Source organism: Phaenicophaeus curvirostris, chromosome 17 (genome assembly GCF_032191515.1).
Source record: "Phaenicophaeus curvirostris isolate KB17595 chromosome 17, BPBGC_Pcur_1.0, whole genome shotgun sequence".
NCBI lineage: Eukaryota > Metazoa > Chordata > Aves > Cuculiformes > Cuculidae > Phaenicophaeus > Phaenicophaeus curvirostris.
In genome coordinates, this window is record NC_091408.1 from 13,890,837 (window position 1) to 13,911,742 (window position 20,906).

General features: G+C 40.1%; 1 protein-coding gene across 1 annotated transcript in view; it reads right to left on the reverse strand.

Annotated features, from left to right (window-relative positions):
- Nucleotides 1-3,381: 3,381 nt before the first annotated feature.
- TMEM132B (transmembrane protein 132B) overlaps nt 3,382-20,906 on the reverse strand; it is a 255,895-nt gene continuing 238,370 nt past the window's right edge. The window contains exons 6-9 of the mRNA XM_069871351.1: nt 17,987-18,192; nt 9,287-9,560; nt 7,739-7,930; nt 3,382-6,549 (exon numbers count right to left, since the gene is read on the reverse strand). Of these exons, the coding sequence (XP_069727452.1) occupies nt 5,395-6,549; nt 7,739-7,930; nt 9,287-9,560; nt 17,987-18,192 (1,827 nt within the window). The 3' untranslated portion in view covers nt 3,382-5,394. The remainder of the gene's footprint in view (nt 6,550-7,738; nt 7,931-9,286; nt 9,561-17,986; nt 18,193-20,906) is intronic.

A 20,906-nucleotide genomic window follows, 5' to 3' on the forward strand; every position in this document is an offset into this window, starting at 1 on the left:
AGGAGAAGACAGTGGGGCAGGCACCTCCCAGGCACCGAGCTCCAGCATAGAATCATAGAATCATAGAATAACCAGGTTGGAAGAGACCCACCGGATCATCGAGTCCAACCATTCAACTGCATTGTCTGCAGTGAACCAGGGAGGCTTCTGGTTCTTCCACCAGGATCTTAAGCAAGAGCTGGAAACCGAGGCTCAGTTTTGTAGTTCTTGCAATGAGGTCAGCGCTCAATAATTTTGAGGCTCTTTGATTCTAATGGACTCATAAGGAAATTCAGAGCACTGAATCAAATCTGGCCTATGACAATTCACACTGGGGAGTGGAAGGGGCTGGATAAGTTTGTTACCTTTCCCTTTAGATCCAAACGTACCTCTACCTTGCTTTGCGAGACAATGGCCAGTTAATACATTCATCTGTTCTTTACATTTGGTGCTGGGAAAGGATCACTCGCTGCAGGGCTGGAGCATCAGTTGTGGGCAGGGTTGGGTGAAACCCTTGGACTAAAATCATCTGGTAACTGGTGCTTTGTGCAAGGAGGGACATCAGCAATCCACATGCTGGTGATTCACTGTTCGCGTGGCAGAGGCACATCACCCTCAACCCAACCGGCAGATCGCCTTGACCAGTACAGACGCAAAATGGTTTAGTCAGTTTTAAAAGAAATTGCATGAACATTATTGTTTATTTCTCCAGCAGGATCTGTTTCTTTCACAGTCTTTCATTGCTTCTTTTCTGAAGAGTGCAGTCTTTATTTCAGGCATCTGCCTATAGAAAATAAGTATCGGCACATTTAAAGATGAAAACTGAGGCTTGAATAACTTAACATACAAATTACACAGATATAAAAGTTCTCTTTCATTGTCTTAACTTACAGTTTATTTTGTACAGAATTCATTATGTTATACATTTAAGACTTATATTGTATAAATACCTTGGGTGTGATGTATATACATATTCAGTGTTATAGATTCAGCAATTAATGTATGCATTTCACAATACACTATAGTGTATTTCAATGTAGTGCACATGGTTTATATTTCAGAAAAGAGCATATCCACTATGAAAAATTGGTATTTCATTCATAGGGTACTCTACCTTGAAATACAGGGTTTTTTCCATTATATAATGGACTGCACTGTGTCATATGGCTGTAAGATTTTCTTGTACATTCCCCAATGTGAATTAAGAAACAGCAGCTCAAAATGTTAATCTATGTGGTTCTACATCAAGAGGAGAGCAGGGCACTGGTTTTCTAAGTTCATATTTAAATAAGAAAGAAGGCATAGAGAAGCCACATGGAGCTAGGCTGTGTGTGATGGCCAAAGGAAATAAAAAGCTCTGCACAGATGAGAACTACGAGCTCTTGCTCCTCCATTCTCTATATGCCAGTGCTCAGCTACCAAGAATCTCTCAGCTCTGACTGCAAGAGTTGAGATTCTGGCATCAGCTTAATTTTGAAAGCTCACAAACTCCCCATGTTCCATTAATACGCTCTTTGCTTACAGAATTTTTCCAGTGTCTCCTGGTATACATATTGATAGGGCACACTGTCTTTCCTTGGGAGCCAGCAAAGAAACTCACTCACAATGTTATCTCTAAATGTGCCGTAAGTAAGATTTGCTGTTTGCTCAGTATTAAATTACACGTGTGGATTTCCTGGGCACCTACTGAAGCATAATTCTAATTAATCTGTCAGTATAGTTTCTGCTTTGTTTATTAGACAATTCTAGTTTCCTGCACACACACATACTTACTTACATACATGTTGTGCCTTTTGATCATTTGGCTACTTTTACTTTGTAATCTCAAAAGCAGAGATTCTTTTATCAACTTATAAATGCTGTTCATTTTGACAGCAAAGTGGAATATTATATATCCCATGAATATGACATTATTCCATAAGACATTATTTTAAAAGAGTCATTGAGGAAAATCTAACGGTGGAGTTTTTAATTAATTTTAAATTAAATTTACTTACATTTGACATATGTAATTATTTTGAAGCTAACATTTGAGATATTTCATTTTAAAAGGGCTGATCCCCTCAGAACTATATTTTTCATTAAATATATTTATCTAAACCATTTCCTTTTGATTTCATGAGAACTAATGTAAGCACTTAAACCAGAATAAATCCAGAATGACTCCACTTTATGGTGTTATCGCATTTTTACTGAAAATAGAATTCTTTCTTCCCACTTCTTTTGGGGTTTGTGTTGCCATTTTTCTATTGTAAGAACTTTCATGTAATGGCATGTCATGTAAAACAAATGTAATATGAATCAGCAGTTGTACATTATTTTTTCCCATCGCCCGATTTGGGAAGGAGTCTTTTTTGCAGATGCTGTATCCAATTCCATTGTTTAGCTGATCACCAGTGGCTGTACTCCTTTCTAACAGCCTATATTTGTAATTTAACTTTGGCGTAGATTTGTGTATGATGTCTAGAACTACACAAGTCAGGACTCTAAAGAAGCCCCACATTCAGCCACTGAGCCACCTAAGAACCTCATTGAAGCAAGTCAGCTTCTCCCTCAGAGTGTATTTTAGATGCATGCTCAGTCAAACACCAGAATGGAAGTATTGCTGGCCCAACGCTAACAGTCCTGGAACCTGCTTTTATAACTGCCTTTAGAATCATAGCATCATAGAATAACCAGGTAGGAAGAGACCCACCGGATCATCGCATCCAACCATTCCTATCAAACACTAAACCATGCCCCTCAGCACCTCGTCCACCCGTCCCTTAAACACCTCTACTCAACCACCTCCCTGGGCAGCCTGTTTAGCAGCAATATCTGAAAGCACAGGGTTTGCAAGCCACAGGACAAGTAAATTCTGAAAAAGTCTGAGGTCTCCTTTGGTGGCTTCTGGCAGTGTCCACACTGCGTGTAGGACAGTCCTTTCTCCACACACTAGGTTGCATCAAGAATGTAGAGATGCTTGTAGGTACTACGGACAGCCAGGGATTTGGCCTCAGATACAAATTCAAGGTCACAACAATATGACCATAGAGAGGCACCAGAACTTAGTGATCCTCAGTGTTTCAAGCCATAGCTCTTGAAGGAAAAGTTCCTGAACAAGTAAGTAAAGCTGTTGCCTTCTGTTAATTGTTAATGAGCAAGAAGAGCAGCTAAGGAGAACTGTATAACCCTAGGCACTCATTCTGCTTACGTGGCACTGACTAGGGATGGAGTTCAGCATCCACTGGTGTGCTTAGCAGAACTGGGGCCACACTGAAGAAATGGGCCACGGAGTCCAGATGTTTTGACATCATCAGTTCACTGGTAAACTGATGGGTATGCATTCATCCAAACAGCTGTGCTGTTTGCCCTCTAGAACTACCATCAGCAAGTATTTTTTCCCTCTGATTTCCATTTATTTGTGGTTGGTTTATACCCATTTACTTTTGTGCGAACAATATTCCTGGTTTGTGGTTGGGCCAAATAGAAATCAACATGTTGGGAAGAGATATTACATTCTAAAAAGGGATTTTTATGTTGTGAGCAATAAGGATCATAGTAGGCATTAATATTTCCTTACAAGGTCTGGATCATTTAAACAGGAGAAAACATTTGTTAAACAACCCAAGACTGTATTTGACGCACAAGTGCTGCATCCCTTATGAAACAGAAACAGCTCTGTGCTTTATTATTTTCTCTACTTAAAATTAGATTATAACAGATGCCATCTCCTCACTATGCGGTTCAGTGCCAGCAAACCTAAGTCTCCAATCACTTATGTAAGCCCAGTGTCCTCGCTTTGTAGCCTCACCATTAAAATTCTCATGTTTTGCAGCAGTTATATTAAACATGTTCCCAGTTAGGATCCAGATGTGGAATTTCCCATAGTTAAGGTTGTCTGGTCTGATTTAACACCAGAACTGAATTATAAAATCCAAATCTTATCTTGATTTACTTAAAAGATGGGAGCTGCGGTATGTAAGACAGTTGTAGTTTGGATCTTGTATTTATTGCATAGGATCCGTCACAAGAACATGTTCTTTATTGGTTTTGGTAAGTGTTATGCAGATTCAGGTTTTTTTCTAACTATAATTTTCAATTTCTTTCAATCATCCTTCAGTAAAAAAAATACACTCAACGCATACGAAATGGCAGCTTGAGGCTCCAGCATGTTTTCCTTGTTAGAACTGAGAATAGTCACTTTATATGTGCCCAGTGTCTTTTCTTTCCTTCTTCCCTTTTTTAATGAAACATGGTGTAAAGGTTTTCTCTTTAGCAGCCTGATGATCGGAGATGTTTTAGACAAGATCTGGGCCATAAGCTGTTGAGCAAGGACTTCTTTGTCCAGCTAAACACTACCACCAATGTATTAATTAGCACAGAGTAACAATGACTCCAAGCCTTTGCTTATTTGCTAGGAAATTTCCTTCCTATCCTTTGCAATTCAATACCACATTTGGCTTTCTCATTCTGACAACAATGTGTATTGTCAACCGAACTGCTGGTTCAGCAAAGCATTTTCCTTTGAAGTATGTGCTGGTTTGTTGCAGGTTACTTTTTCATGTTAGCAATGACAAAAGTAAACCCAGGGCTACTCCTTGATTTTTATTTTCCAGGGTTTATTATTGTATTTACAGTTCCCTCTAAGAAGATAAAACCCTTCCCAGTATTAGTTCTAATACCTTTCTATGTTTCAAATACTAACGACCCATATGGAAAGGAGAAAGATAATCTGTGATGAAGGAGGTATCTCTAGGGGCTGATGCAGATGAATAGAAAACTTAAATCGTTATAAATATTACTGTACTACACTTTGGTACAACCAAAAAAAAACCCTTCAAAGAAAATATTTAATATTCCCTAAGCCAAATAAAATTCATAAACAATAGGAGAAGAAATTAACCACATGGGGGGGTTTATATCTGTAAAAAATAAAGAGACTACTTGGCTGCATTGCACATAGGCAATAAAAATAGATTCATTCAGATCACTTTTAATGTAAGCCTCGTTTTGGGCTGTAAGCAAGAAATGTCCACTGTGCTTTACAAAGGACGACGACTAGAAAAATCAATGCAAACAAATATTCCTTTCTTTTCTGATTTACCATTTATCGTGAGAGATGACAAACAGATGAAGTCTCCTCTGAGTCTGAGCGTAGTTGTATTAGCATTTTGCTAGTACCAGGCAGTATACAAAAACAGCCATCGTGTGTGACACCTCCAACACCTACAAGTAGCTGTTCTAGGGGCACATCCTGGTTTGCGGTGAAACAGGTTTAACCCAGCCAGCCTCTTGTACCAGCTCAGTGTTACCAGGTTATCATCTCAGTAACTCCAAGGTTGGACTGTCTTGTTCCTATTGCTGACTGGACCGACTGCTCCACCATCCATAAACAGAAGGCATAAAGGTGATTACAAACATAAGAAAGTAGTTTTACATATTGTCTTGCAGTCTTTCCATATAGTCCCTAAGTTCCTTGGAATCACCAAGATTCATATCTTGGCATACCCATTTAATATTATCATCACTGTCAAATAGAATTGAATTGGTGTAGGGGCCTCCATCCTCCGGCAGTATTGTTGTATATGAAGTGAACTTTACTCGCTTCTGCTTTGGCCCAGAAGGATTTATAGGTTCACTTTTAACTTCTTTTTCACAAAGGTACTCAGAAGATCTGAGGATATGATTATGAAGAGTCTTCTGAGAACTCCCATTAAGGAGAAAGTTGCTTTCTTCAAACTGCATTCCTCTGTCAATCATGGTAGTGCACTCCTCTGATGGGAGCGAAATGTCAACTGGGTTTTCCAGCAGTTCAACCTCATTTCCGAGCCAGACCCAATCATGGGAATGGGGGATGTTGCCTTGCTCACTCACAGCAAACCTTTTGTGCCTGTACTTCCAAGCAAATGCCACACAGTTAATCAAAAAGACCAAGATTGCTAAGCAGAAAACACACAGCAGGGCATACATGCCGATCTCCAAATCAGTTAATCCTCTTGAAGACAATGTGAGATCACTGGGATTATTGTCTCCTGGTATTTCTGCTTGCGTAGGGAAACCTGTGAATGCAGTTGGGTTATTTTGTAGCTGGCCGTCCTCCAGGGACTCCTGATCAATGGGAGATATGAAAGTTGTGCTTTTATTTGCATTGTCCTCGTGACTGGACATGTCCTCATGGTTTTTGGACCATTCTTGTGCTGTCCTCTCTTGTTCTGAAAGTTTCTCTATAGAATTGCTTGCATGGCTTTTAAAATCTCTATTGACATCATCAATGTCATTCGTGCTTCCTTTTTGGTCAGAATCTTTTTGACCAAACTTTACCTTGACACTTCCTTTCCCAACAGCCAGAATACTCTTCCGCTTAGTCTTCTGACACGGCTCACTGATGACCATTTCAATTTTAATCAAAGGTCCTTGCCCATCTCCTTCTGCCACTACCACAGGCCATTTAGACTGAAAGTTTTGGTGTGCAGACACTACCATCTCATCCAGCGAAGTGATGGTGATCGAGAAGTCCTTGGAGTCATAGATATCTAATGGTGTCACTGACCCATCACTGAACAAAATCCAGGCACTGACTATGGCTTCCTGGGGAGAAAGAGGATGAGAAAAAAAATGTGTGAAAGGCAACAGAGCACATGCCAGACACTCAGTTGTTTAAGGATTTTAGACATTTGCAAAATAAAGCTTAAATTTGGTTTATTTTGTTTCTAAAAGAAAAAGACAATTTAAATGTCTACTCTGCTTCTTATTTTCTTCTTGTAGATTTGTGCCTTCTAGACCACTTAGGCATTTATCTCATCTTCAGGAGCTATCAAAGCCACGGTCTAAATTTAATCAAAGATGCTCTTTTTTTCAGTCTGAAGCGCAAAGCCTCTTGAATGCCAGGGCCTTGTGATGAAAATAATCATATTTTCAAAATCCTGGTTAATTAATTTTATAAAGGGCTTAAGTGGGGGACTTCTGTAATACTGCAGTTCTAATGCCATATTTAATACAACGTGCAGAGCTGTTGTGTTGGAATGGTGATCCCATTCAGCCCATTGAAACAAACTAGGTTAAGAACACATCTCAATGCAGTATTTTACATTTTCCGTCATGCTTTCAAATATGCAAGATTATGTGAAATATGCAAAAGTGATTGTAGTCCTTCCTGGGACTATATAAAAAAAAACCACACAAACCCACCATTTTAAAGAATGTTTTCACCAGAACAATCTGTCAGCTTACTCCAAATTGCTAGTGCTAAAAAGGTAGTTACCCTTTGTCTAGTGACACAGTTTCCATTCTATAATAAATACAATTAAAAAGACACATGGAAAGCTATTTACATCCTCACATTATACGATCTGAAGTAAGCTCGAACTCATCTAATGAAAACTTCTGTACCTGCAGACAAAAGGTCCTTTTGGCTGAACTGACTTTGTGTGACTGTTAAGGTGTGGAGTTTCTACCTCTGCCTACACAGCTAAGTCATATTTTCCCAGAGAAAAAGTGTCTGGAGTGGCATGTAAGTGCTGTCTGCGCATGGGTAATGCTGCAGAAACATCCGTGTTATGCAGGTTCCAGGCTAGTTCTGAAGAGTTTCCTGGTCATTCTGTATGATCATTTACACCTGTAGGACTTGGTCAGTGAGCCTTTGCTGTGTGAAGTTACTGCTTTTCACAGTCATACATTCTATGTGCTGCCTAAAATTTCCAGCAAGTAGCTTTTCCCCAGCTTCTGACAAAGTGCAGTAAACAAAGACGTTAATTCTAAACACTGTTTTGGATCGTACCTGTTTTGGAGTATGAAGGATATCATATGCAGAGGTGGTTGAAACGATAGCTCTCTTATTTCCTTTGCTGATTTGTAAGGAGAGGGACAAGCCTGAAACCAGTTGTACTCCTAGATCTGTAATGGTTACACGGTCATCTAGAACTATCACAGTCTTCTCTGCCAAGATGGAATCAGAAAGAGGTGACAGGACCTTGAAAGAAAAAGCAAACGCCTTGCATGAAACAGCAACTAACGGTGCTGTAAAGGCTCTAATCGGCCTAACACTTTGGATTAATCTCAGTTCTGTCACATCCATGTAAAACCTATAACCTATGTTTCCCCCAAGACATTGCATTCGTTTCCTGCTAAATTACTTCCTTGACCAAAAAAAAAAAAAATTAGTAGAACAACCAATCGCTTCAAAATTCTAGCTTCATCTCAACAATGGAGTATAGATTAAAATAAACAGATCTGATTTTTAAAGAAAAAAGTCATTTTTTGTGTGGTCTATAAAACCTCCTACGAATGCAGTATAGTGCAAGACATAGTGTAAGACACTGATTAATGCTGAAACTCAATAAGGAAATAAATAAGTACAAAGTCTGCCTGATAGGAACTTGGCCTGATGCCTTTGTAAGGACAGAGGACCTGAAAGAAATGAAAGAGAGATTTGCAAAAGGACTCTGAAAATTCCACTGGGTGCCTGTCTACATTTTTCAATGACAAAATAGTCCTGTCACTTTGCTCTAATACTTTGTTTCTAACATGCTCACCAGGAGACAGTCGCCTTTCTACTGATGCCAGAAAGGGCTGGTTCAAGCCCAAAATATTTGAGGTGCAATTTGTCAAAACAACAGCAACCTACAGCATAGCTACCTTCTGCTCTTTTATAGTCACTAGAGTGAAAGAGACATTCTAAGGGCAGAAATCCCTTGACCTCTGTCTAACATTTCTTTTAGGTTGAAGGGAGCTGAGCCCTAAAAGTACCTGTTTCTATTTGTTGACTACAAAAGAAACTTAGCGTGACTGGAACATAATGGATACTCACAGTTAATAAGAAGAGCCCTAATGCTTGTGTTCCTCTATTTCATTTAAGAAATATGCATGAAGTAAGATAGAGAGACAAGTGGTGAACATGAACACTCTGAAAGATTTCTGAAGATTATTTTTCTGTCCATTTTTTGTGTTCTGTGAACATAAAGGGGCTAATTTTTCAAAGATGTTTAAGCATATACAGGTAGCTGTTTGGTAGAATTCCCTAACAGTTAGGTTCATAAGGTCCCATTTAAATTAGTGGCGTGCGTGTAACCTGTTTCACTGTTGAGAAAATCTCTTTGCTAATCACATTAACATGGATAATCCCTTTGGAAGTTTCACCTACAGGTATTTTATGGAAGTGACAAACAGAAAAAATGAAAACCCGCTCCAACTCCCTTTTCTATTCGGCATATAATTTTCTTCAACTTGTTTTTTTCTAAGAGCAATTAATTTTATAAGCTAACTAAGTGTTGTGTGTGTGCTTCCAGAACTCTCTCTATGGAAGCTGCAGAGACACGTCAGGCTGTACCTGGACTGTGGTGATGCCGTGCTCACGACCAACCAGAATTCGGCCGTCTTGAAGCTTAGCAATCTTGGGTTCTTCTACCTTCATGAAATCAGTCACAAGGTCAGTGATGTCAAACTGCCACTCAGAGCCTAGCATATAGGTCAAGTGGCCTCCAAGCTCAGAGGATTCAGCTACAAACTGTGTGAGGACTCGCACCATGGCATGCTGATACTGCAGGGTACAACCTTTTCCTTTTTTCTCATCATCCTCTTCGTCCTCACTGTCCCGGGTAGGCCTGTAAATAGATCCAGGTTTGTTATCTGATTTGGCACTGCAGAGATTTAGTTGCACAGTATTTTCAAATACAGTAATGTTTTCATTGTTTGCTACTGTGTGAGAAATGGAAACCAGATTTTGGGGGTGTAGGTTACTAAATCTAGGTGAGATGCTTGTCCAGATTTTTTTGTGCTGCACAATTCAAAAGCTGCTGTCACTTCTGTCGGTGAATTCTTTGTTTGAGTGGGACCTCCCAGCAACTTGTCTGCCAGTGCTGAGATTTCAGTGGGACCAGCGCTTGTTCACCATGGCTCCTAGTGGCACTCAAGTCTTGCAGAGGGATAAACAAAGCAGTGTAAAATGTTTAGAAGGCAATTCTGGAACAAACCCCTGTAGCATCTTGGTAGGGATGGGAGAACAGATCTTAGCATGCTTTCCTCCATTTGCCCATAATATTTGTATCTCTTTGATCATCTCTTCAGAACCACTGTAACGCATTCAGGATTCCTTGCCTAGGTAATGCCACCTCACTTTATTCCAGGTCTCTATTTACAGGTTCATTAAGCCCTTTGCAATTGAGAAATATACCATTAAATCTCATACAGTTCATGCAAGTGCCTGGTATACTTGGTCATGTAATAACTACACGAGCTTCCAAAAAACCAAATAAGGCACATACATTACCACTCAGGACATCATTACCATGCCAGGCTGGTGAGACAAACACTCACCCCACAGAAACAACTGCGGAATTAGACACACTTTATTCATCATTTTCTAATTACCTGTCCCCCTTGCAACATTTAACCCACGGCAATATAACAGCTTTCCTTAAGCCTTGTGTAAGATACCACAGTGACTTGTGCATGACAGCAGTGCTGCAACATCTCACAGAATTTTGTCTGATTTAAAGCCCAATTTCCCAGCAATTCTTCTGTTATCACTGTTTATTCCTTTGGACAAACACATGGATTCTCTTCCCTCTTTCAAGTCAAGTATTAAGCACTAGGTGGTCACTTCTACTTATGCCCTCGTGCTGTGGAATTCATTGCTCAGAAATATTTGCCTTCCTCCTTTACTTATTTTTTGAGCCACTCCAGGGCAAGGGTAGGAAACACAGGGTAAGCCTCTTGTTTTTCACACTATTTTGGGAAGTAGTTTTGTGTTTACTGTGTTCCTTTATCTTCTCCTTTGAAATACGAGTGATGAAAAACTATTACAAAACAGAATTGCTTTTGTTACAAATAGTTTCGTGACAAACAGAAAGCTGAAAACATATCTAGGAAAAGCCCCTGTGCTCTTCAAAATGATAGAAAGTCTTGGTATTACAGAATCTAATACACTGGAAATACATTTTCAATACATCAATTTTTAGCCAAATATATATGTATTTGGCCTCAAGCAAATAGTATTTTCAATTGTTCTCTCCTTACCACCAAAGCGTCAATCTGGACTGAGTTGAAGCTGGCCGGTCAGCTAAACAACTGCAAGGAAAGTAAGGGAGATATTCATAGAGCTTATGTGCCCTATGTCTATTTAGGTTGCTTTTGGCTTTATAACAGTTTATGAACTCCTTAATGTCCCCAATTCAAATTTATTCCTGTGTTCTGACCCTCTTCAGCTCATCTAAAACATAACTCATCTCTGACTAATATCAGACTTTGGGAAAACCAGGTTTAGGCCTGAGACTTCAGGATTTACTCTTTTAGTAATACAGGCAGTAACATTAGTACCTGTGCAGAACTGGAGAAGAACCCACAGGAATTCAGGTAAGAAATACTTATGGGATTTTGGGAAGAAGAACCACAGGACCAGTGAGAACCCATTTTCTTATGGGAAGAGAGGCACAGAACCACTGTTCTTTGGCTTGAAGAAAAATATTCACACATTCAACATTCACACTAACCTCATTTTTTTTACAGAACTCCTTTTTCTGTTACATAAGCACATGTTTTACTCAGATTCAATGTATTACTGTGACTCATATTTATTTCAACATTTATTTATTTCTACTTTTACTGTTTAAAACCTTAGACTACTGGACTCTTCAAGAGGAAATATATTCAAAACGACTTTGAGAGGAAGAATTTTTCAACCCGAGTCCCATACAGCTCAGAAATGCAAGTTGTGGGAAAATTGACCAGATACAGAGTGTTATGGAACAACAGAGAGAGAGAAAGAGAGGGAGAGAGAGCATGAGAGAGCGCTCCTGTCCTCATTACCAGGCTTAAGACTGTATGTGCAGCCAGTACCACCAACCCAAAAGAGACGATTCAAGTCCCACTCTTTCCTTGTGGTATTGCTAACAACAGCAAGGGCTCTGTTTTGTATTTGTATCTGTATACTTCTCCTTAGAAATACATGGCTTCTGTTGCATGCAAATGTGGCACATCAGAAAAGCATCCCTAAGCCATGGAAAGGGCAAGGTCCCTTCTTGCATCAGTGCAAAGAAAAAAGCGAGGTGTTTGAATTTTCAATATAAGCTTTGCAAGTCTGCTTTACTAGGTACCAATTCAAGTTCTTTCTTTTTTTTTTTTTTAGGCAGATGATATCCATTTCCACTTCAAAGCCACAAATCCGTGACTCAGTTGGTAAGTCTGTCTCTATGGGCCAAACAAAACGTTTGAGATGCTTTGAATTGCATAGTTCCCTTTAGAGTCTTAACTTCTGGTTGCAGTGTTTTCAGTAGGCTTAAAATCCTTCATTAAGCAGCAAGCTCATTTTCTTTTTAAGACACATTCTCATGAATTTAAGCTATTGCTGCATATTGTGCTTTTTTCCCCCACTTGGTCATCTCCAAGGTTTGCTCTGGGTGTCTCTCAGAATCTTTCTTATCCTATTTATTGCCATTTGGCAGAGTTGCTTGGAAGTTTTTTTGCTTTTCTAGAGTGAACTAACATTGCCAGAATTACATTTAATTTAGATTTCACACAGAGAAAGCCTTTGACAGAGAGTGGAGTTAAAACAGCATCCCTGTTACAGGGGTGCCTGCGAGCACTGATATAATCAGTGATCTGTCAACTCTATATTATAGACACTGTCTGTGAGCACTGTAAGTATGTCTCTTTTAATTTGCACCACTCTCAAACCAGGCATCCACTTCCTGGGCCAGATGCTAATTTCCTCTTTAAAAACCCTAAAGAAATCAGTTGTGCTGGTTTTCAATTTGAAATACTTACAAAGAGTCATGTATTTAAAAAGCATTTGCAACATCTCTAATTGAAAAAAATAAAATCTATGTTAGATACAAAATATAAGACGCTAGAAGTTGATTTAGTGAAAGCTACAGAAATCAGCTGCACATGGCTCCCCTCACAGTTCAAGAAGAAATGTGATTTGATACCTTTACAGATCTTGAAAATACCATCTGCCTGTTAACAAAAGTCTCTGTGGCCTTTTCTACGTGGAAGTCAATTAACCAAAGGAGTGAATTTACTGTGTGTTTAAGCTTTGTGCAGATGTTAGTCACAAATGGAATGGTTTGAACCCAGTTTCATTTAATTCGCCTTAAAGTATGGCAGCTCTCACACAAAGGTTTAACTAAAGCAGTTTATTTTTTCCTGCATTTAACTTAGGCAAAGTTTCCTGGTTTTGTCTCTAGGACTAGAGAGGACCAAAGCAGAGCTACCACCTAATTAACCGTTAGCTCTATAGACTGCAATTCCTAAGAAAAGCCATGCCTGGCTTTACTGTTTTGCAGGTTTGAAGGTTTATGCCACTCAGAGCTTTGCAGTCACTATGACTTAATCACACAGCTTTATCAGCTGTTGTTCAGGAAGGCCAGATGCAGATCAAAGTTCATGCTGGAGTCATGCTGCATGATGCCTGCCTCCCTGGAAGCCTCATGAAAACCATGAGCTATCCCAGTTGCAAATATTTACTTAAATTAAATTTCCAACTTGTTCCGTGAGACTTTATCCAGGCAATTGCTATTAATGCAAGCTGAAGCCCCTCCTCCCATGTAAATGGCTACACACAGAGCCAGTGAAGAACTTCAAGAAGGTGATAATTATTTTGCGGATGCATGAAGAATCAAAATAAATGTTCCCGTTAGACCAGCAGAGTCTGCCTCTGCCACTTCTACACTCAAATATTAGACTTTAATTTAAATATACACCTTTTGTTTGCTGAGATTGAGGGCTTTTTTGCAGCCCATTACAGGAGCTGGGTTTCTGTTAGCCCATGCTAGTCCAAGGACCATGCACCATGCATTAGTCATGAGCCGATCCATGGAGCTGACTTTCTCCTGGAAAGGGAGGCCCTTCGTCTCTGCAGCAGCACACGCCCATAGATCTAGTTCTCCACTGGGTAATAATAAAGGTTCATTGTATTTTTACAGAGTGATTGGGTAAATTGTATTATTCCTCTTGCATAGAGGATATTGGGTTTTTCCTGGTTTCTGACAGCCTGTTTTTAATGTTCCTCTAGGAAGTTCCTGCTCTTCCAGCAATTCAGATGAGGTGAAAGCTGACACGGTTCAAACTGAGCTAGGCATGTGGCACTTACAAAGTTTTGGTGAAGCCTTTTTCATTGCTTTGTGGACATTACTCAACAAGTCAGGGAAGCAAACATGTCTGTAATCACATGTATTTTACAATTACAAACATGACAGGGTTTATAGGGAAAGCAATATATTTTATTAGATCAACAAACATCATTGGAAAGAACAGATGTGATTTGGAGCATATAAACGCTTTTTCAGGTCTGAAATAGAAGCAGCTACATTCGGATGAAGGACAGCGATGCTGAGGCAGGAGTTTTACAAGCATTTCTTTTGTTGACAGCACCAATAAAAATATTTCAAAGATTATGGTAAACCCAGTTATATTTTGCCATCTGGCTCAGCCCCTCAAGACAACTGAACCAGCACAGCCACGCTGAGCCTTTGAGAATGAGGCAGTGGGGGAGCCAGAGGAGATGAAGGAATGGCTGGAGGTTGCTGAGGTACCTCTGCAAAATCCCCATAAGAAATGCTCAAAAATTTTGCCTTCAGCATACTGATGAGTTACTTTATAGCAATGTGTGGTTCTTGCTGAGAAGAGAAGGGAGTGGTGCGAAGATACCAGCCCTCATGGACAGGAGAAGAGTAGAGGACTGTTTTGTCTGCTCTGAGGTGAGGAAAGAAAAAGAAGTAATTCTGCAATCCCTCCATGACCAAACCTGAGGACAGTGACGTAGTTTTAGTTGACCTGTGGGCTGCGTGTAACTAAACCTAAATTTAAGACAGCCTAAGCCTATGGCAGGGACTTTAAAAAAAAATCCATGAGTTAAATGCCCTCTTCCTTTTAAATTAGTTTCCTTTAAGGATAGATATCAAAAGCCTCATGGAAGCTGCAAATTCTTACATGAAAATGAAGCTGAAGCAATACAATGCTATGGCCACCACACCTGCTGGGAAATGCTTGGATTTTGGTCTTTTTGATCTTTTTTTGATCTTTTTTAAAAGATTAAAGCACACTCCTCTCTCTTTCAAACCTATTCTCAGGACTTACACAAGCCAACCTGCTCATGGTACATCACTAACATTGTATTATACAGACCGGGAGGGCACTGTGCAGGGTTACAGGCTGAGCCTTTGTGCAGAATAAGCCAATGTGGCCTTTTGGCTACATCACTGAATGAGGATTCAGGAAGCCAACCTGCAGCTCCTGACTCTAGTCCAAATGTCTTGTGTGCTTCAGGTCACCATTTGAAAACTCATAAAAACTCCCCCATATTTAGGATACTGGGAAACATGGAGCTATAGAGGAGAGAGAGGTATAAGAGGATTAAAAATTAAAGAGAAAAATAAAGAAGAAGGAAGGAAGGAAGGAAGGAAGGAAGGAAGGAAGGAAGGAAGGAAGGAAGGAAGGAAGGAAGGAAGGAAGGAAGGAAGGAAGGAAGGAAACTAAATTCTAAATCTCAAGTAAAACCTATTCAAATTTAAAAATAAAGGAAATGTAAAAATTTTATGTATGAAGTAAATGTCAGAGTGAACACAACTAATGCTGATCCTAGACTGGCCATTGATTTAGAACGTTCCTCCCAGTTAAAAAAAGATCCACATGAATGTTCCATAAAATAAGAGAGGATTTATTTCTAGTTGAAACCTTGCCCATTCACATGAGCATGGGCTGCTGACACACAATGTCATAAACCACCAGCTGCAATTCTAGGGGATGATGCACTGTCCATACTTTCTCTTCCACCCCTCACGGAAAACGTTTGCTGAAGATGTGCCAGCAGTTCAGATGCAATCTGAACAGCAGCAAACTCGCACCTTTTGCCAGCTTGCAAACATAGCAGGCTCTCAGGCCGTTATCTTTATTTCAGCTGGCCAAATAAATCAGAACTAGACACCAGGGGGTAAATTTCCAGCACTGTGTGTAATGGGTTTAAAGTCAGAATGTCCACGACCATTAGCCACAGTTGAATGTCTGACTCACTGAGCTTGCTGCTGAATGTTTACTCCTATAATAAACACTAACAGCCTAATCCTGCAACCTTTTACTCAGCAAAATCCCCAGTGGTTTTAGCAGTAGCTGCACCTAAGGGAGTGTTACAGCCTAGGCACGCTACAGGCAGAAGAAGGTAAGTTAAGTGAAACTTTAAGCAGTCAGTATATCTTCCATTCATTCATCACCTAGCACATCTCTTCCTTCCAGACATGGCAACTTTGCCTTCATCACTGAAGCAAACACACAAATTTATCTCATACCAGTTCCTCATCAACATCTTCTGTTATAGCCAGAAGTCAGGCCCCTTCTTTGGAGCTCTTCAGCTAAGCATCCTGTAAATTGTGTCCTATTACCGTTAGTTTTATGCCCTCATAAAGTGTTAGATAATTCTAATTCACTGCTGTCTGTTTGGGCTCTTTAAGGCTCTTCAATAGCTGAGATGTCCTCCTGGGCAAATCGAGCGCTTTTGCTAGAACTGCCACAGTGTTTAGCACTACAGCTACTGCTGCCAGAAATGCTTTCTCGCTGTAGTATAAATTTGAGCTGGTGTCATGCCTTGTTCTCCAGTAGCATTTCTCAACTTAACCTAAAATCCACCAATACAGCAGTGTTCCTGGAAGCTCTTAATCTTGCAAATTGTCCAAATGGTGGTTATTCTACAACTGGTTTTCAGTAGGGACAGAACAGAGCTTCCCCTCCTCTTCCTTTTTTTCCCCTCAACCACATTTGTCCTGGTAGAATTTGTTCATCAGAATATAGTTCCATAGGAGCATAAGTGGGGTTTTTCACCTAATTCAGATCTACTAAATCATAGTCTTCTAATCATAGAATCATAGAATAGTTTGGGTAGGAAGGGACCTGAAAGATTATGCAGTTCCAGCCCCCCTGCCATGGGCAGGGACACCTCCCACTGGATCAGGCTGCCCAAGGCCCATCCAACCTGGCCTTGAACACCTCCAGGGATGGGGCAGCCACAGCTTCCCTGGGCAACCTGGGCCAGGGCCTCACCACCCTCATCATGAAGAAATTCCTCCTTCTGTCTAGTCTAAATCTGCCCCTCTCCAGTTCATACCCATTCCACCTCAATCAATGCATGACTGTGAAAAGCCCCTTCCCAGCTTTCTTGTAGCCCCTTCAGGTACTGGGAGGTCGCTATAAGGTGTCCTCGGAGCCTTCTCTTCTCCAGGCTGAACAACCCCAACTCTCTCAGCCTGTCCTCGTATGTGAGTTGCTGCAGCCCTCAGATCATCTTTGTAGCCTCCTCTGAACCCATTCCAACAGTTCCATCTCCTTCTTATGTTGAGGATTCCAGAACTGGACACAATACTCCAGATGAGGTTTCACAAGAGAGGAACAGAGGGGCAGAATCCCCTCCCTTTCCCTGCTGGCCATGCTGCTTTTGATGTAGCCCAGGACACAGTTGGCCGCCTGAGCTGCAAGTGCACCTTGCCAGTTCATGTCAAGCTTCTCATCGACCAGCACCTCCAAGCCTTTTTCTGCAGGGCAGCTCTCAACCATGTCATCCCCCATCATGTACTGAAATCAGCAGGAAGGGACCTCTAAAGATCATCTAGTCAAAGCACCTGACAGTGCCTAGTGACCCAAGTGCCTCCCTGGCCCTGTTTTATTTCGCACTGTAGACAGAAACGTAAGCCCTGGCCGCACTGAATAAAACAGACACACATACGCGTGATGTCACATTCAGGATAGGAGAGGTCCAGATTCTTTTGCTGAGATTTGCACATCGGGCTGTATGATACAGTTTCCTGAGATTGTGTGGATTAATTAACACACCAGGCAAAGGCACTGACTTTTAAACTATATGGATCAGGATAAAATGTAGCCTACCAATATAATTGTTAGCTGTTTTAATGAAGGCTGAGACAGACTATAAAGCTAATTTTAAATAGGAAAACTTAGATTGTGAGAAATACTCTACAGATTTCTTGTGTTCTAAAATGTGAGGCCCTGGGCACGTACCTGGACTGTGCCAATGCTGTAAGCATACCTTTTATTGGAGGTGACGGGTATCCTCCAGCCTTTGATCTGGCTAAGCTCAGTATCAGAGATCTCTATCTGCAGCGGGAGCCTTGGAACCCAGACTGTCACTTCTAATTGTGTGGTGAAATGCTGATAAGTGAAGTTAACAATAGTATCCACTTTGCTTTTCATTTCCTTGCCATTAACAAAGATGGAGTCACAGCTGTCAGAAACCTTAAAAAAAAAAAGAAAAGAAAAAAAAGAGAGAGATTAATTAGGAAATGAATAAAAATTCCTGTGGAATGATACATCAGTCCAAAGACAACACTGATAATGTGAGTCATGCATATTGTATTTTTAGTTTTCTAATTAGAAGCAAACAGTGATAAATGGACCCCAGGGAAAAAGTTCTGCTTTCCTCAATAGATACTGTTCAAACTACAAGCATAATTTAATGATGTTATACAACCTGTGTGAATCTTTTATACTAGGCAAATTAAACTCTTCATGAATCAAATTCCATGTACATCAAAGTTTATGTTTACAACTTGCTTAAAGAATCTGAAAAAAATGGGGCCATATGTTAGTAAGAAAAAGACTGACTCAGAACCATAAACCAGAATCCTTTCTTTTTTTCTTGAGCATTGTAATGCTGAAAGACAAAGATCCCCTCATGGCTCATGAGCAGAAGTGCAGCAGAAGCATTAATTTTTAGAACTTCTCAGTAATTGTTTTAGTAAAATGAATTCATAGTTGCTCTGTGTCATCATATGAAATTACTGCCAAAACTAGCACGTGGGATGTGTACTACAACTCATTTTTCGTCTTGGTCTCAGGGATCCTTTGGCACAAAATCATGGTCCTGAGCACAGATCCGATTTATATTAAGAACACGGCATTGCAACACATCTGACCTGCATCCCAGAAGAACAGAACTCCTTCTTCCTGAGGTATGGGCTTTTAATATATTTACGAACCCGTGTGTGTGTACATATCTACATTATATACACCTACACACACTCTTAGATTAATGCATAACATGTTTATGCATGTGTATAGCCATGTTTATATGTGTATGCATATGCACATGTGATTGTATCTACAGGTTTGCATTCTGCTTTGAAGTGAGAGAGAGGTGATTGTATCCAATGGAGTCCATGCACTTGGGTTTTAATCTCTTAAAACCACGGCTTATGAGATGTAGTTGTGTTGCTGAAATGGACTTTTTTCTCTTGTCAGGACTGCTCTGTGTCTTGTTGTGTAATGTGCTGGGACCGAGATCTGAGGGGATTCTGGCTAAGCCAGTGATTAAATTCTGGTTTACTGGAGTTACTGAGATAATTCATGTAGACTTCAGTGGGGAATATGCTGAAACACAGGCTGGTTTTTCTCTGCAAATGTACCTCAAACCTTTTCTGATATTAACTGGAATTAGGGCCAAGAAAGATTACAGAAAATGTGTAGCAGCCTTTTTTCTTGCTCAAAGGCAACCCTCACATATGACTTTGAAATTAAGTTTGTCCTGCTTTAAATCTCAGAATAACACTGTTTTTCTCATCAGCTCTAATGTGATACATGGCCTTTAAATGGACAGTACCTGAGTTTTACTACCATATGGAACATGCTTAAATAACAAAATCTTGCCTAAATGGCTCTTGCAATGCTTTTAAGATGTACAGGCAGTTGCCTGAGAATCAGCTACTTCAGAAGCAAAAGAACTAAAGCAACCTTTGTGCAGGTCATTCAGTGACAATTTTTCCTTCCAGAATTATTGTGACAACATTGAAAATTATGGTAAGTCTCATGTCAAGCATGGAAAGGGAGTCCACACAGCCAAACTTTTCAGATTGTCCCTTTTGTAACATTGCTGTACAACTAACATTGTCCTGTACCGCTTATTATTGGGTCATAGCTTTGCTAAAAATATTGCCAAGTGCCTTGAGATTCATGTTAGAAAAGTTCACTGCCTGGTGTTTTTCTCTCCGTACTCAATACTTGTATATAAAGAAAAAGAGCTGCCACGTTTGCCATTTTCAAGGTAGCTTCTCAGATTTTAATCAATGCACTGAAACTACAATCAATTGCTTTTTCACAAAGGGACTAAGCCAGGTTGTGAGGGACGGGGGCAAAGGAAACCGAGTCACACTTCTGGAGAGAAAACTCCTTCCACAGAAATGTTTAACAAGTACAAGCATTTATTTTTTTAAAAAAAATAAATCTAGGTATCTGATAAAGAGCTTAAAATGGACTCCAGGCTCGGGAGTACCACAAATGAGATGGAGTACACTTCGAATCTTTGTTTCCCCCTCATAATGTGTCACAAGTGTCTCTGGAAAGTTTAAGCACATTAATCAAGCTCATTAATTGAATGAGCAGTTGAGATTCTAAATCATAAAGCCTACATCTAGGGAGTTTTGTGAGAATTAACACAGGGTAGAAATAATTAAGAAAACTGAAAGAGGGAGGAATAAACATCGAGACCGGATCAGGGGAATAACTAATATCTGACATGACAGGAGCTAATGTTTTAGATTCTCTTCTCACTGCTTAAAAATGTTCTTGTCTTCTTGTCAGCAGGCAAGAAAGGTGCTAAATTAGGGAACTGAAAGATAGACCTTAATTGTAGCTGTAAAAGTATCAGGCTAGGCATACGAATTTCATAGATTATATGTCTAGACAGAATCATTCAGCCATTTATATACTGACCAAGAGGTAAGTAGAAATCAGTATAACTATGCTGCAGAAGTTCACCCAGTGCCCTTATGTAGACTTCAGAGTTCATGTCTCACGTAAGTGTATATTCCAGAAAATAATCCAGAAAATAAATAATTCCAGAGGAGAACATGGAGATGATAGGAGGGCTGGAGCACCTCCCATCTGAGGATGGGCTGAGACAGTTGGACTTGTTTAGCCTGGAGAAGAAAAGGCTCCAGGAAAACCTTATAGAA